General features: G+C 34.9%; 1 protein-coding gene across 3 annotated transcripts in view; it reads left to right on the plus strand.

Moving 5' to 3' along the window:
• The window catches only part of LOC150082125 (uncharacterized), a 645,531-nt gene extending 637,838 nt beyond the window's left edge, over positions 1–7,693 (plus strand). For all 3 annotated transcript variants that reach the window (XM_090379113.1, XM_090379114.1, XM_090379115.1), the window contains one exon: positions 5,341–7,693. In XM_090379113.1, coding sequence (XP_090235239.1) covers positions 5,341–5,351 — 11 coding nt within the window. In that variant the 3' untranslated portion in view covers positions 5,352–7,693. The remainder of the gene's footprint in view (positions 1–5,340) is intronic.
• The last annotated feature ends 6,825 nt before the right edge of the window (positions 7,694–14,518 follow it).

A 14,518-nucleotide genomic window follows, 5' to 3' on the forward strand; every position in this document is an offset into this window, starting at 1 on the left:
GTGTGAGTAGTCACTCTGCTTTTTTCCAGGTGTTGAATGTCATTTCTGAATAATAATGTATGCTTGCCATTGCTCTAAAATAAACACTAGTTTCATCAGTGTTGAAAATACATTCAGGACTAAATTGTTCCAATAAATTAGGTAAAACATTCCCCACCCATTTTTGTGCTGAACCTGTATCCCAGTCTGGTTTTTCTCCATGAAGTTTTTTTTGTACACATTGTTATCTCTCCTTCCACCTGCTTAGCCAGCCATATGTAGGCTTAAAATCATTTACACCTAGTTCATTTCCAATTTTTTTCACCGTTTTGTATAAGATGCTTACAGTGATAGAAACATGTTTTTAATCCTTCTGAGATGGTTCATTTGTGAATCATCTCAGAAGAATTTCTTCCACAAGTTCATTCTTTCTACATCTTTTTCTTTTCCTGTTCAGATTATCCTTCTCATTCGCTCCTAATTGGTGGGATTTTATATTATTAAAAGTTTACACAAAACAGTCAGTGAAACACTGATTTTTAATGCAGCTTCTCCCTGACTGCACCTTTTGCCTTTAGCCAGCGGGTAGTTGATTGGTGGATCAGACTTCCATCCCTTGTTGTGGAAGTTGATAGCCTAAATAAATTTAAGCCTCAGCTGGATGGGTATTTCGAACGAACGGAGGGGTAAAATAGGAGTGGGGTGTGTTTTTTTTGGCTATGCTGCATAAGCTTGCTTTCTTGCATCATGTGCCTCTGCTAATGCTAATGCGCACTTTGAATTTTTCTTTTCACTGAAACTTAAATTTTTGTACCAGTTGGAGCAGTATGGCATTAAGGGCAAATATGGTTGAGTGGGAGAAGACAGAGTGGTAATCAGTGACTACTGCTCTTTGTGGACTAATTTTATTAGAGTTCCCTAGGGGTCCATGTCGGGCCTATTGTTTTTCTGTATTTATCAGTGACATTGATGAAGGTATATATCAGGCTTAATATCGAAGTTTGCAGGCAATACGAAGTTTGGTAGGGTTGTTAATGACAATAAAAATAGTACACTGCTGCAACAGGATCTAGAAAAGTTGAGCAGATGTGCTATGGCAACTGAAGTTTAACATTGACAAATGCAAAGTACTGCATATGGATAGCAGTAAACCCAGAGTAACATACCAACTGTGCGGTACAACGATCAAGATAGTGGAGAATGAAAAAGACCTGGGGGTAATTGTGCAGTCGGATATGAAGTTTTCTGAGCAGTACAGACAGGCGGCAAGAGTAGCTGATGGGGTCTTGTCAATGATATGTAGGAATTTTGCTATCAGGAATAAGGAGATGATTATGAAGTATTCAACGTGTGGTCAGGCCACACCTTGAATACTGCATACAGTTTTGGAGGCCTTATTTTAGGAAAGATGTTGAGCTACTAGAACGAGTACAGAGAAGGGCAACGAGATTAGTGAGTAGAACAAAGAGTTGCTGTTACCAAGATAGGCTTAAGTTCTGCAAATTGCAGCACCTGGAAACTAGGCACTTGTGAGGTGATCTGATTGTGGTGTATAAGGCCTTGGATGGTTTCAGCAAGCTCAGTGCTGATGGGATTCTTCCTCTTGCTCAGGTTCCACACCTGGGGGGACATAAATTCAAATTAAAGAAAGACAGTTGTAGAATGATGTGCAGAAATTTGCCTTTAGCCAGCAGGTGGTTGATTGCTGGAATAAACTTCCATCTGTCGTGGAAGTTGGCAGCTTAAATAAATTCAAGGGTGAACTAGACAAACTTTTAGAGTGAATGAATGGATGAAATGGGAAGGGGTTTTTTTGGCTGATGCTATATAAACTTGCTTTCTTGCAGCATATGCCAATTCTAATACTCTATTTCCACGACATTTCTATTCTAAGAAAAAATAAATCATGGTTCAATTCATGATGGATGTCTTTTGCAAACTGAGCACAAGTCTATTCATGGTAGGCAGGAAGTGCTTACAGTTCTGCACATATGCACTGTGGGAAATCATATTTGGACAGCAATTAATACCAATACCTAACCAACTGTATAGCCTGAAAGCAAAAGCATAATTTTCTTGAAAGCTACAGACATTAGCAGTTGAGGCATATGATGCAAGAAAGCAAGCTTATACAGCATCAGCCAAAAAGAAAAAAAAATATATATATCTTCCAATTTCATCACTCCAAATGTTTTTCTAGTTCAGCCTTAAAAAATTTATTTAAGCTATCAACTTCCACAATGGGTGGAAGTCTGTTCCAGCAATCAACTACCCGCTGGCTAAAGGCAAACTTCCGCACATCTATTCTACAACTGTCTTTCCTCAATTTGAATCTATGCCCCTCTGGTTCTTAATCTGAGCAAGCGGAAGTATCTCATCAGCATTGAGCCTGCTCAAACCATTCAAGGCCTTATACACCTCACTCAGATCACCTCGTGGGTGCCGAGTCTCTCTTGGCAAGAGGCTTAGGTTCTGCTCCCTTTACCAGCCTCGCTGCCCCTCCCTGCACTCCCCCCAAAGACCTATGGCAGGGGTTAAAAGGTACCGCTTTCACACACCAAGGGAGACAAAGTCATAAACATTATTTGACATGATCAGGGTTGTAAATAATTGACAAATTTCTTACATACACAATTTTAGGTGTTCTGGAAGACATTTCTCCTAATCGAAATGAAAAGTGATAACAATAAACTGCAGTATGATCATACAAAGCAACAGAATTTACATATGTTACAAAGCAACAGTGTTTCCCAAACTTTTTTGCTCGCAGACCCCTTTTGGCCTCAAAAATAACCGCATATCCTCACATTCTAGCTCACTTAAGTATGGGGTATCTGGACAATAGGTATCCAAAATTAAAAATTTATATCTCAGAACTGATTTATTATATGTTTACAATCTACCTTTTTCAGACCAACAAAAAACAACTGAATAATAAACTCACTATTTGAGTATACAATCAATCGTATCTCATAGTGCATATCAATATGCACTCAATATGAATTCTCATATTGAGTGCAACATCCAGTCTGTAGCAATACTTAGGTTTTATCTTAAAAAATAAGTAAAATTCAAAGTAGCCATTATAGAAATTATCCACAGAGCCTCTGGGAAATGTTTGTGGATCCCTTGGGATCTGCAGAGCACAGTTTGGGAAGCACTGCTTTATAATATAACTGGTGATAACATTAACCAACATTTACTGTATATCACATTTACCAACATTTACTGTACATCTACTTTTTTTTATTCAAAATGTGCCGCGATCTACCATCTCAAGAATTTCATTGCACGTGGTTAAAAGAGTTAATCAACACATATTGAAATTTGTTGTTTATACATTTTAAAATTAAATACAATTCAGAATTCTTATTTTAAATTAACATATATTTAAATTTTTAATTTATGTGAAGTTTGTGTCTTTCTTCGTGTCATCTGCCAAGCTTTCAAAATCGGGGATATACTGTTATAAGGCCGACAATAAAGAATCTTCTGTATGCAAGTCTGTAAGATTAGAGCGATTTTTCGTTTGTTTCAAATACGAAAAAGCTGATTCACAAAGATATGTGGAACCAAAACAGGAATTTAAAAGTTCACTGCGTTTTTTTACATTTGGTTACTTCTCTCGGCAAACATATTTCTAAGTCATTTTCTGATGATCTGGCTTTTAGGAAGATATCGTTTTGCAATGTAATAATTTCATTTTCAAGCAATATTTTCATATCTAAGTCGACATTATTAAATGGATAAAAATGTATTGAACGATGTCTTCAATTGTTTTAAAATCACTGAATCTGGTTTCAAAATCATCCACAACTTTCTGAATTTCAGAAACATATTTCTCACTATTAAATTCATAAACAGGATTTCACATCTGGTAAGTATTTGCTTGGCACACCCAGGGTCCTGAGCTACCTGAGGTTTTTTGGCATAAACCTCAGGCTTCCTTGCACCATACGGATAATATTAATAATAGTAATAAATAATATTTTTGCAAATTATCTTGCATACTTGCAAAATGTTAGAATTTTTTTTCTTTGAGATCCTTAGCCATTGCCAAAAAAATTTATATGCAGAAACAATGCAGAAACACTACTAATCATGTCACCCACATTTTTATTTTTTACAAATTCAGATCACACAACCACTCCATATCTTGTAGCTGCTGATAATCATCTCCCCTTTGATCAGCAATTTTTTTTTTTAAATTTCATTCAGCAAATTTCGAAATCTTTGTAGAAACTTATTCCGACTCAGCCACCTCATATGTGTGTGTAATATCAAATCTGGTGCATTTTGAAATGTCTCCTTTGAAGAGATTGTCCTCTGATGAAATTGACGATTTTGAAAGCTATGTCCATAATACTTTTAGTATTTAATCTTTTGCTGGCTAACACTTGTTGGTAGATGATACAGTGGTAACTAAAAAAATTTGGGAATTTGTCATCCTTTTGGCACAATGCGATGAATCCGTTAAGATACCCTGTCATTGCTTTAGCTCCATCTGTTGTTATTGACACGAGCTTAAATAATGTTAATTTAATTTTTTCAATAAAATTTTTGAATGCATTAAATATATCAAGACCTCTAGTTCATTCTTTTAACAAAACCATATCCAGCAATTCGTGTCTAGTGACAGAATCATCGAAAACCATACGGATAAAAACGAGCAATTGAGCTGTATCACTGACATCTGTAGATTCATCTAGTTGTAAAGAATAGGACAAACACAATTAGCCAATTGAGCACGCAATTGTTCGCTTACATTTTTACTAATTTTTTCGCAATATTTCGAGATAATTGATCTTGAAGAGCACTTTTAAGCATTGCAAATTAGACATTTTTCTTTTATCATTAAAAAAAAGTATTCTAGTTCCCACTCTTGATGAAAATTATTCTTTTACTCTTTTTCGTAGTATTCATTTTAAATCAAAGGGTATTAAATTAACGTATAAGTACTGTCCAGTTATTAATATTAAGTAAGCTAAATAAGAATTTGACACATACACTGCTCTCCACAACGTAACTGCGTGAATTTTCACTAGACAAGCCTAGCAGCTGTGCAGGGACAAGAGTAGTCATGTGGTTCACCAGATTTGTAAGAAGCGTATGCATTGGGGCGCATAATAATAATATTTAGATTTTGACTAATCTATTTTTTATATATATTTAAAATTCGTCGTGATATGATCGACAGAAATTAAAGCCGTGATCAACTTGTTGGCCACCCCTGCTGTATATCATTCTGTTAATGTTTTGAATGTACTGCTTTTTTTTTTTTTTTTTTTTTTTTTATTGTAGTTGTTATTGATTTTGAATATGATTGCACATGGATTTAAAATGGATATTTTCTTTTTATAGCCACATTTTGATGTCACTTCTTGATGTAAATTAAATAAATTTTTAATGTGCCACAAGATGGATTTTATAAGAACAAATTACCCAACTTGATTTCTTTATAATGTCAGCAGCTACAGAGTTATCTTGGAAGCTGGGATATATCAGAAAAGAAAATTGTTCCTCCTCAGAAACTATAATAATAGTAAGGAAAGTAGCATTCAAAAGTGAAAAAAAAAAGTTACTAATAAAGTTAGTTTGTGTTTTTTTTGGTATTGGTATGAACAATTTTTGATTTTCAGACATTTTAGATTAATTTACACTTATTTGGTTAGTGTTTTTTTTTTTTGTTGTTGTTGATACCTGCTGTATTGGTATACGATTACCATATTTGTTGGCTTATAAGATTCTGTGGCATGGATGACACACCATAATTTTGGGACAGTAAATTTAAGAAAAAAACTTTTGAAAAAAAAATTATTGTTAATACAATGGAAATTTAAAATTCAGTAAAAATAAAACCCAAAAAAGAAAGGTATAGTATTATTACTCTTAGTATTGTTCAACTTCAGATTCATTACTGACTTGATCATTATCCTCTTCACTAGTGTTACTCTCATACAATAAATGATCTTCAGTGCCATCCATTGCATTACTTATACAACATTTTTTAAAGGACTTGACCACAATTTTAGTCTTACATCATGCCATGACTGCAGCACCCATTCACACACTTGTGCTATTGATGGATGGTTCACTTCTATCATCCATTTATTCCATTGCTCCTGCATGTTATTTTTGAATGGCTTATTACTGGTGACATCTAAAGATGTATCTGGGAAGTTACAGCCATTGCTTCCCAGTATACATACAGAGTTGGTGAAATTACCGTCAATGCTGTGTTCATCATTTCAGCCAGTTGTCTGATGTTTTCAGTCCTATGTGCTCTAAACTGATCCCATACTAGTAGTACATTTTTACACAGTAATCCACCAGGATGCTTGGACCAAACTTTTACAAACTAATCCTTGATACATTCTTCATCTATCCACCCCTTCAGTTGTACAAGTACGTGTATACCATTTGGCAGTTTATCTTTCCATAAAGTTTTTCTTTTAAAAATAAACATTGGCAGAAGTTTGGTCCCATCACTACAAGTTAAAACTGCAGTGTAGTGTGTCTTTTCATGTCCGGTGGTTTTAATAGTTATAGATTTTTTTGCTCTCTCAGATTTATGGTTTTTTTGGATGACAATGAAATTTCATCCATATTCCCGATTTGGCTAAGTTCATAGTTGCTTCTTTTTCTAGCGTTAAGGACAAATGTATGGAAATCTAATATTTTCCGTTCGTACCCAGCAGGTATTCTCTGGGATAGCTATTCTAGTTCTTGTGCATAAACTTAACCCGTTTCTATCATTAACTCTCACGGTTTTGTGCATGTGCTGTATTGCCAATTTTGGCTTCTAAAACACGGCAATTTTTTAAGGTAATAAAGTAATAAGGAAAATAATATTAAGGAAATAAAGTACATCTTATAAGCCAACAAATACAGTACTTTCCTTACTGATAGTTGATTTTAGTGTTAATTGCATTCATTGTACAGTTTGGTTGGAGATAGGAATCTTGTTACAAAATGTGTTCTGTAATATTAAAACCTTGATGAACAATGTTATTATGATTTCTTTTTCCTTCTCTAAATAAAATTTTTACCAGTATACCTTGCACATTGTTAAGGTACTGATCCTTTTAGGAAAGTTGTTCTTGATGCAAATCAGTAATATTTACTGAGTTTCTGTCTGTAATTGTGAAAATTTTGGTACTGCTTAAACATATATTCAGCATGATTAAAAGAAAACAAAACATAAAATTGTAATGTTATCATTTCTACCATAGAGGCATGTAAATATTTTTTGTTGGCTTTTGTGTTATATGCTTCCCAGTTCCATTTTTGAATGATATATTCCAAATTCGTGGAGCATCCTTACAATCTCCCCTTCCTTAAATTTGTTGATTGCAATGAGAGAATTTAAACATATCTGTTAAATAGGTGCTATGTAAAAATAACATTGTTAATAACAGTTGATAACTGTTTTTTGTTAGTTGTAGGAACTCATCTTTCATCAGTGTGTATATATACATGCATACATAAACACACACGCATGGATTATATTTATCAGCAAAAAGTTCATACTTGAGTAACAGAGAATTGGGAGAAAAAAAAAATCCATCAGAAATGTTAGATGATGAAAGCAAAAATTATTGTTATTCTTTATCTATAGCGTATCTTCATAACAATTGCCTGTACATCAGTTTTGGAACAAGATTGTACTCCAACCTCATATTAAATGTATTAAAATTTTAAATTTAAAAGTATAAAATGCCATTCTTTTCTGAATTAAAAAAGTAATAACTGTGCTCTGTAAAGCTGCATTGTTTGATTTATTTCAGCCTTTAAATTCACTAAAATAAATATTACTTTTTTTTTTTTATGAAAACCCCAAACACGAAAGGTATCAAAACCTATAGTACTTAGTACCGTGCATGGGTTAAAGGAGAAGTATGGGGGGTGGGGGATGCCGGAAACTTTGCTCTAGAGACTAAACATGGGTTTCACCACTTCAAGCCTCCAATAAGCAAAGTGGTGAAAAAGCGATTCTGCTGAATGAGTGATGTAATTGGTGTATTCAGTTGTAGACTTCATTTACTTGGAATTAGTTTTCTTAATTTTAGCTTCTGGTTTGTAATTTGTAGTGTGATAATAAAAAAATAAATAAACCATTTAATTGTATATCTCAAAAAAATACATTGTATTAAATATTGACACTGCAGATGGTTAGTCAAAGACTAAACATATATAAGCTTCCAAACCTAAAGTAAATGAAAAAATAGCCATACAGATCTATAAATGAACTTTTCTTAAATTATAAATGTTCATCAGATTGGCCACATATCATTTAATAAGTATTTACTTTAATTTTTATTTAATATTTACTTTTATTTCTAATTACATGTTAGTAAGAAATTGTCTATCTTCACTTACATGCAGTATTAATTATCAGTGGAACCTTATATTAATGAAAATATATATTCAGATTTCAAACTGTCACATTTAGTTGATTTTGAAAAAGGGTGTGGTTAAAAAAGGATCTAAATCATATTGGTTAATTAAATCTAATTCAGTTGGGTTTTTTGTTGCTTTTTTTTTGCCCCCTTGAATAATTTCTATAATATTCATTATACCAAGAAATAAGAAATTATTGATATTTTCTCTCTTTAAAATAAATAAATATTCTGTTGATACTCCGGCATGACAACCAAGTCAGTAGAATTAGCGGGTGGGGGGGTGAAATGAAAGGTTTTTGTACAAATTTACATCAGCTGTGATTAATAGAGAATGAAATTAGCAACGTACTATTCATACAACGTGTGCCAATAAGAATAATTTTTTTTTTAAAAAAATGATAAAAGAAGGCAATATAACAGGAGAGCAGGCATCAGATGTATTCATATTGATAAAAATATTGCAGTCGCTGACTTTAACATTAAATAATTTAATTTAAAAATACAACAAATAAAATAAGCAGTACAGAAATTAAGTGATAAGAATAAATATACTCAAAACAGCAAAAAAAATAAATAAATGACATACAAGGAGCTTTTGAGATGTACAGGCATTTTTCAACTGAAACTGAAGCAACTATTCTTATATCCCAGAAGTTACAACCAGATATACAACAACATGCAGGCGCCTCTGTAGCCAGGTGGGTAGGAGCAGCAGTGCTTAGCACACGCTTCTTGATTAGACCGGGGTTCGAGCCCGTGACCACCAAATGCAGAGGATGTGGAAAGGTCAGGAAATGACCACTGCATATCCCCAGAGCAATATGGCCTTAGTTGCTAATGCTCCTAAAAACCAAATAACAAACAAACAAAAAACATGTGCATTGTGCCTGGCAGATGCAGGAAGAAGCAGGCTAATGTAGGGCAACATTCTTCAACCATCAGTCTCTCAATGCAGTACACACCAACTACTTATTCAGTTATCTATCCACCATCTCTCATCGCTATGCAGTACAATGGCCATAATAGGATATATGTGGGTCCTAGAATTAAGATTAATAGCTATATGGAATATAACTTAATGCAATGAACATAGCAATTAACCTGCAATGGCTATATGGAGGGCCTCTAATCATGAGAGATGGCATGCATCAGGAGCTACATCCAGTGCTTCATTGTTCATCTGGAAGTTAAGATTACAGTGCTACTTAACCCAATAATGCTCCATGCCATTCTCTTTAACTCATTTACTGCCCTATGTGTACTAGAACTCATTCAAAGATCCAAAATATTCCTTGGAAAAGAAAGGCAGAAACAGATTAAGGAGAATCTGAAGAATTTGTTTAACTGACAGAATTGCCTCACCAAGAATGCATTGCCTCTGATGTTTAGGATTGGTGAGGTAGTTTCTTACATATACTTTAGAGCAGTGTTTCCCAAACTGGGGTCTGCAAAACTTTCAGAGGGGTATCAAGTAATACGTATTTATATATGTGTAGGAGTCTGCAGATCTCAGTAGGTTGGGAGCAGTTGCTTTAGAGTAACATTCTCCCTTCTCATCCGATTTAGTTTAATCAGACCTTTCTATTTCCAGCTATCAAAATACTGCTGAAACTGAAAAAAACTTCCTAGCCACACCTTTTAATAGAGGTTCATTCAGTTACTCCAACAGTAATACAGATTAACAATTTTATTACTGTAACATAAATGCTCCAAGACAAAAAAAATATATAAATAGGCTAACAGTCATCATGATGCAACCCAAACTTGGCAGTGAGGAGATGGGCCACTGGGTTGATCATCATCCTATGACATGCTGGCTTCCTTGAAAAAAGCATCACAGTTTGCTTGCATTGTCCCCAGTTCTCCCAGAACATTTCTTTCTAAAAAGGGGGATTGATTGTATTGGGGCAGTGCCAGATTAAGATACAGGCTAGCAGGGCCCTTGTCCTGGGCAGCATTCTTTAAGGGACACCAAAAACAACAGAACAATGATGCAAAAAAAATTATATATATATGTCCTTAATAAGCGGGAGGGAAAAAATAAAAAATATCTTCCCACTGCACGGAATACCTAGATCTGGCACTGCATTGAGAACATTTATTTTTCCAGTAGTTGTGCTGTCCAAAATATGCATAATTTTCAGAAAAGAGATTCATACCATCATGAACTAATCATTACCCTCTCTGTCATGGGGTTTCTTTCAGGTGCATCAGACATGACTGCATCAGTAATTCAGACACAGCATGGGTTTGTTAAGGGAGTCTTGTCTGACAAATTTAATTGGATACTATGATGTGGTTACAAAGGAACTAGATGCAAAAATTAATTTTGATATCGTATACTTTGATTTCAGGAAAGCTTTTGACACTGCTGCACATGGAATACTATTGTACAAATTGGAGCAGAATGGTATTAAGGGTAAGTTGCTACAATGGATAAAAGGGTGATTGAGTGGGAGGGTTCGTTGTTGGGCCCCCTGTTGTTTTGTATATTTATCAGTGATATTGATGAAGGTATATCAGGCTTAGTGTCGAAGTTTGCAGATGACACAAAGAATAGGGTTGTTAATGACAGTAACGGAAGTGTGCTACTGCAGCAGGATCTAGAAAATTTAAGCAGATGGGCTGAGAAGTGGCAACTGAAGTTTAACATTGACAAATGCAAAGTACTGCATATGGGTAGAACTAACCCCAGAGGAACGTACCAAATGTGTGGTACTACACTTAGGGTGGTAAAAAATGAAAAAGACCTGGGAGTAATTGTGCAGTCAGATATGAAGTTTTATGAGCAATGCAGACAGGCTGCAAGAGCAGGTTATGGGGTTTTGTCAGTGATATACAGGAATTTTGCTAGCAGGGAAAAGGAGGTGATTATCCCTTTGTATAAGGCAATGGTCAGGCCACATCTTGAGTACTACGTACAGGTCTGGAGGCCTCATTTTAGTAAGGATGTAGATTTGCTTGAGCATGTACAGAGAAGGGCAAACCAGTTTGGTGAGGGGAATGAAGGGATTCTCTTACCAAGAGAGAGGCTTAATTTTTGCAAATTGCAGCAGCTGGTGACTAGGCACCTGAGAGGTGATCTGACTGAGGTGTATAAGGCCTTGAATGGGTTGAGCACACTGAATTCTGATGGGATTCTTCCACTTGCTCAGATTATGAACCTAAGGGGGCATAAATTCAAATGAAGGAAAGACAGTTGGAGAATACAGATGTGGAAATTTGCCTTTAGCCAGTGGATGGAACAAACTTCCTTAATTGCTGGAACAAATTTCCATCTGTAGTTGTGGAAGTTGATAGCTTAAATAAATTCAGGGAGGAACTGGACAAACTTTTAGAGGGAATGGTGGTGTGAAATTTTTTTTTCTTTGGCTGATGGCTCATACGCTTGCTTTCTTGCATCACATTGCCTCTTTAACATAGAATTGTCATAATTTGCCCATTGCTGCTGTTTCATATCTAGCCCTTTGTTGGCAAGACAGAAATAGTTCCGGTATATCACCACAATGGCAATTTCCTCACAGAAAATTAGAAACAAGTTTCTAATGGCCTTCATGTGGAATGCTAGAAATCCTGAATCACCTTCAAGGACTAGTTCCTTGAAGGTATACTTGAAATTTGATAATCCCACACAAATGCTATTTGTATAAAATGGAATAGTATGCTGGTTGTGCCATGTTACTTCAATGAAAAAAAAGAGTGGGTATCTAAATGCTTATTGTCCTGAGTGGACCAGGATCATGACTAATTCCATAGGATTCAAAAGGGTCATTCCATGTCAAGAGGCCTAGGGGTCCCTGCTCAACCATCTTCAATTTTGTTGAAACTTGGTGTGGATGTTTAAACAGGTTTCAAATGAAGCTGTGCAAAATTTCAGTTCGAAATATAGTATTGCTTGAAGCACCAGCACATTTTTTGCAGAGGTCACTTATGTTATGCAGAATAAATCACAAAAATTCTCGAAGTTTTAAGTGTTACTGTTGCACAATGGTGAAAGGTAGTACTCTGAAATTTGGCATACCTAGTTAACTTTTGGCAGAGAATGCAAAAATTTTGGTGTCCAGTCTCAAAAACCACATTTTTTACAATGCGGTCTAAAACTGGCACCAAAAATTTGTCACAACAAATTTAAGCAAGAATTTTGAAAGTCATAACTTTGAAATAAAAATCTTTGGTACCTTCTTCTTTGGACATTCCACTTACCAACTGCATTAGTAATTAGCAAGGGCACATGATGCAAGAAAGCAAGCTTATATAGCATCAGCCAAAAAAAAAAAAAGAAACACGCCTCCTCATTTCACCCATCCATACGCTCCAAATGTTTGTCTAGTTCTGCCTTGAATCTGTTTAAGCTATTAACTTCTATGACAGATGGAAGTTTGTTCCAGAAGTCAACCACCCGCTGGCTAAAGGCAAATTTCCGCACATCTATCCTACAACTGTCTTTCCTCAATTTGAATTTATGCCCTCTCAGGCAATTATTCTGAGCAAGAGGAAGAATCTGTTCAGCATTGAGCATGCTCCATTCAAGGCTTTATACACCTCAATCATTAATTCAGCCTAACTAAATATCAACTCTTATACTTGTTTTCTGGCTGGGATATTTTCCTTCAAAATTTGACCTATCTGAAGGGACAAATATCTTAATGTGGGACACCTTCAATTCTCTTGTTTTTACAACCACTGGAAAGAGCAGAGTTTCAACTGCAAGGATCATAATTTATCTGTTTTGTGTCTTTGCACTTAAGGCCTTAAAATTAAGCCTAAACATCAAGTAGTTTTATGTGCCATATTGTTATTTTTTGTGAGATCTTTTTTGTTGCGGAACACTTCCTTAATACTGCCTAATTAGAATAATTTAGAAATAGAGTATATTCTTGAATTCCAAAAAAAAAAAAAAAAAAAACACTGGTGAACATTCTAGAACTCTGGAATATTTTAGAATCATAAAAAAAGCATAAATAGCTGATATTTGAACCATGCTGTTATTAATGTGTTTTATCTTCATGATGAACAGTTGGTTTATTTTGTTACTCTGTTTTTTATTGTTTGACTGTAATAAAGTTAAAGTTTTTTTTGCTGCAGATAAGCTGGACTCGTGCACCATCAGTCATATGAATAATTCTAAATGTCATGTGCTATCCTATATACACAAAACTGGGTTAAAATTATTTAAAGAATTTGAATCTGAAGAACAATAGCTGATAGGTTGACATTGTGGATTAAAACTGGGTGAAGAAGACAATTTATATACATCATGAAGCTTTACTTTTAACAAAATTCAAATTTTTTCAGCATTCATATTGCAATCCTTTCCAGAAGAAAAATCATATAGTGAAAAAAAGTTTGTAACCAATTGATTTGTCAATGGCAGACTACCTGAAAGACCTAACAAAGGTAGACATAAAACCAGGCCAGAAGCTGTGCCCATCATGCTGAAAAAAAGTCTAACAGCCAAAAAGCAGGAACATCAACTTCATCTGAATCAGACCATGATGACAAAATGCATGTGACTGAAAGCTTGAACACAAGTTCGATGCCTATTGGTATTTCTGCTCTGAAATTTCAGCGAATGGCTAAGAGACTCACAAGGCTATGCCAAAAGGAAGGCAAGTCAAGTACAAGATGTAATTGCCAGTAAAATTGCATCTATTGGTGGCTTGGATCTAAATGAGCTGCTGAAAGAATTGAAAGAAAAGTTGATGGTATCAAGTCATTCAGAAAGACTTCAAATATTAAAAATAGCTCCAGTTAGTTGGTCCATAAAGAAAACAATGGATGAGTTTAGTGTCTCAGAAAGAATGGTCAAGAAAACTTAAAGCAGAAGGAAGGAATCATGGCCATACCTAGAAAAAAGCTTTCTGAGCAAGTAAAGCAAAAGGGGATGGAATTTTTTGAAGATGATGAATTTAGTCAGATATGCCCTGGAAAGAAAGATTACATTTCCAGAAATGCAGATGGAATAAAAATACAAATGCGACTACTACTCAGCAACTTGAAGGAAATGTTTATAACTTATCACGATAGAAATGGATCTGACATTGGATTTTCTAAATTTTGTGAACTTCAACCCAAGTGGTTTGTAAAAGTTTGTGCACCAGTAACACATTCGGTATGTGTATGCACAATCCATCAAA

This window comes from Mastigoproctus giganteus, chromosome 8, assembly GCF_048544385.1.
Source record: "Mastigoproctus giganteus isolate SK-2022 chromosome 8, ASM4854438v1, whole genome shotgun sequence".
In the NCBI taxonomy this organism is placed as follows: domain Eukaryota; kingdom Metazoa; phylum Arthropoda; class Arachnida; order Uropygi; family Thelyphonidae; genus Mastigoproctus; species Mastigoproctus giganteus.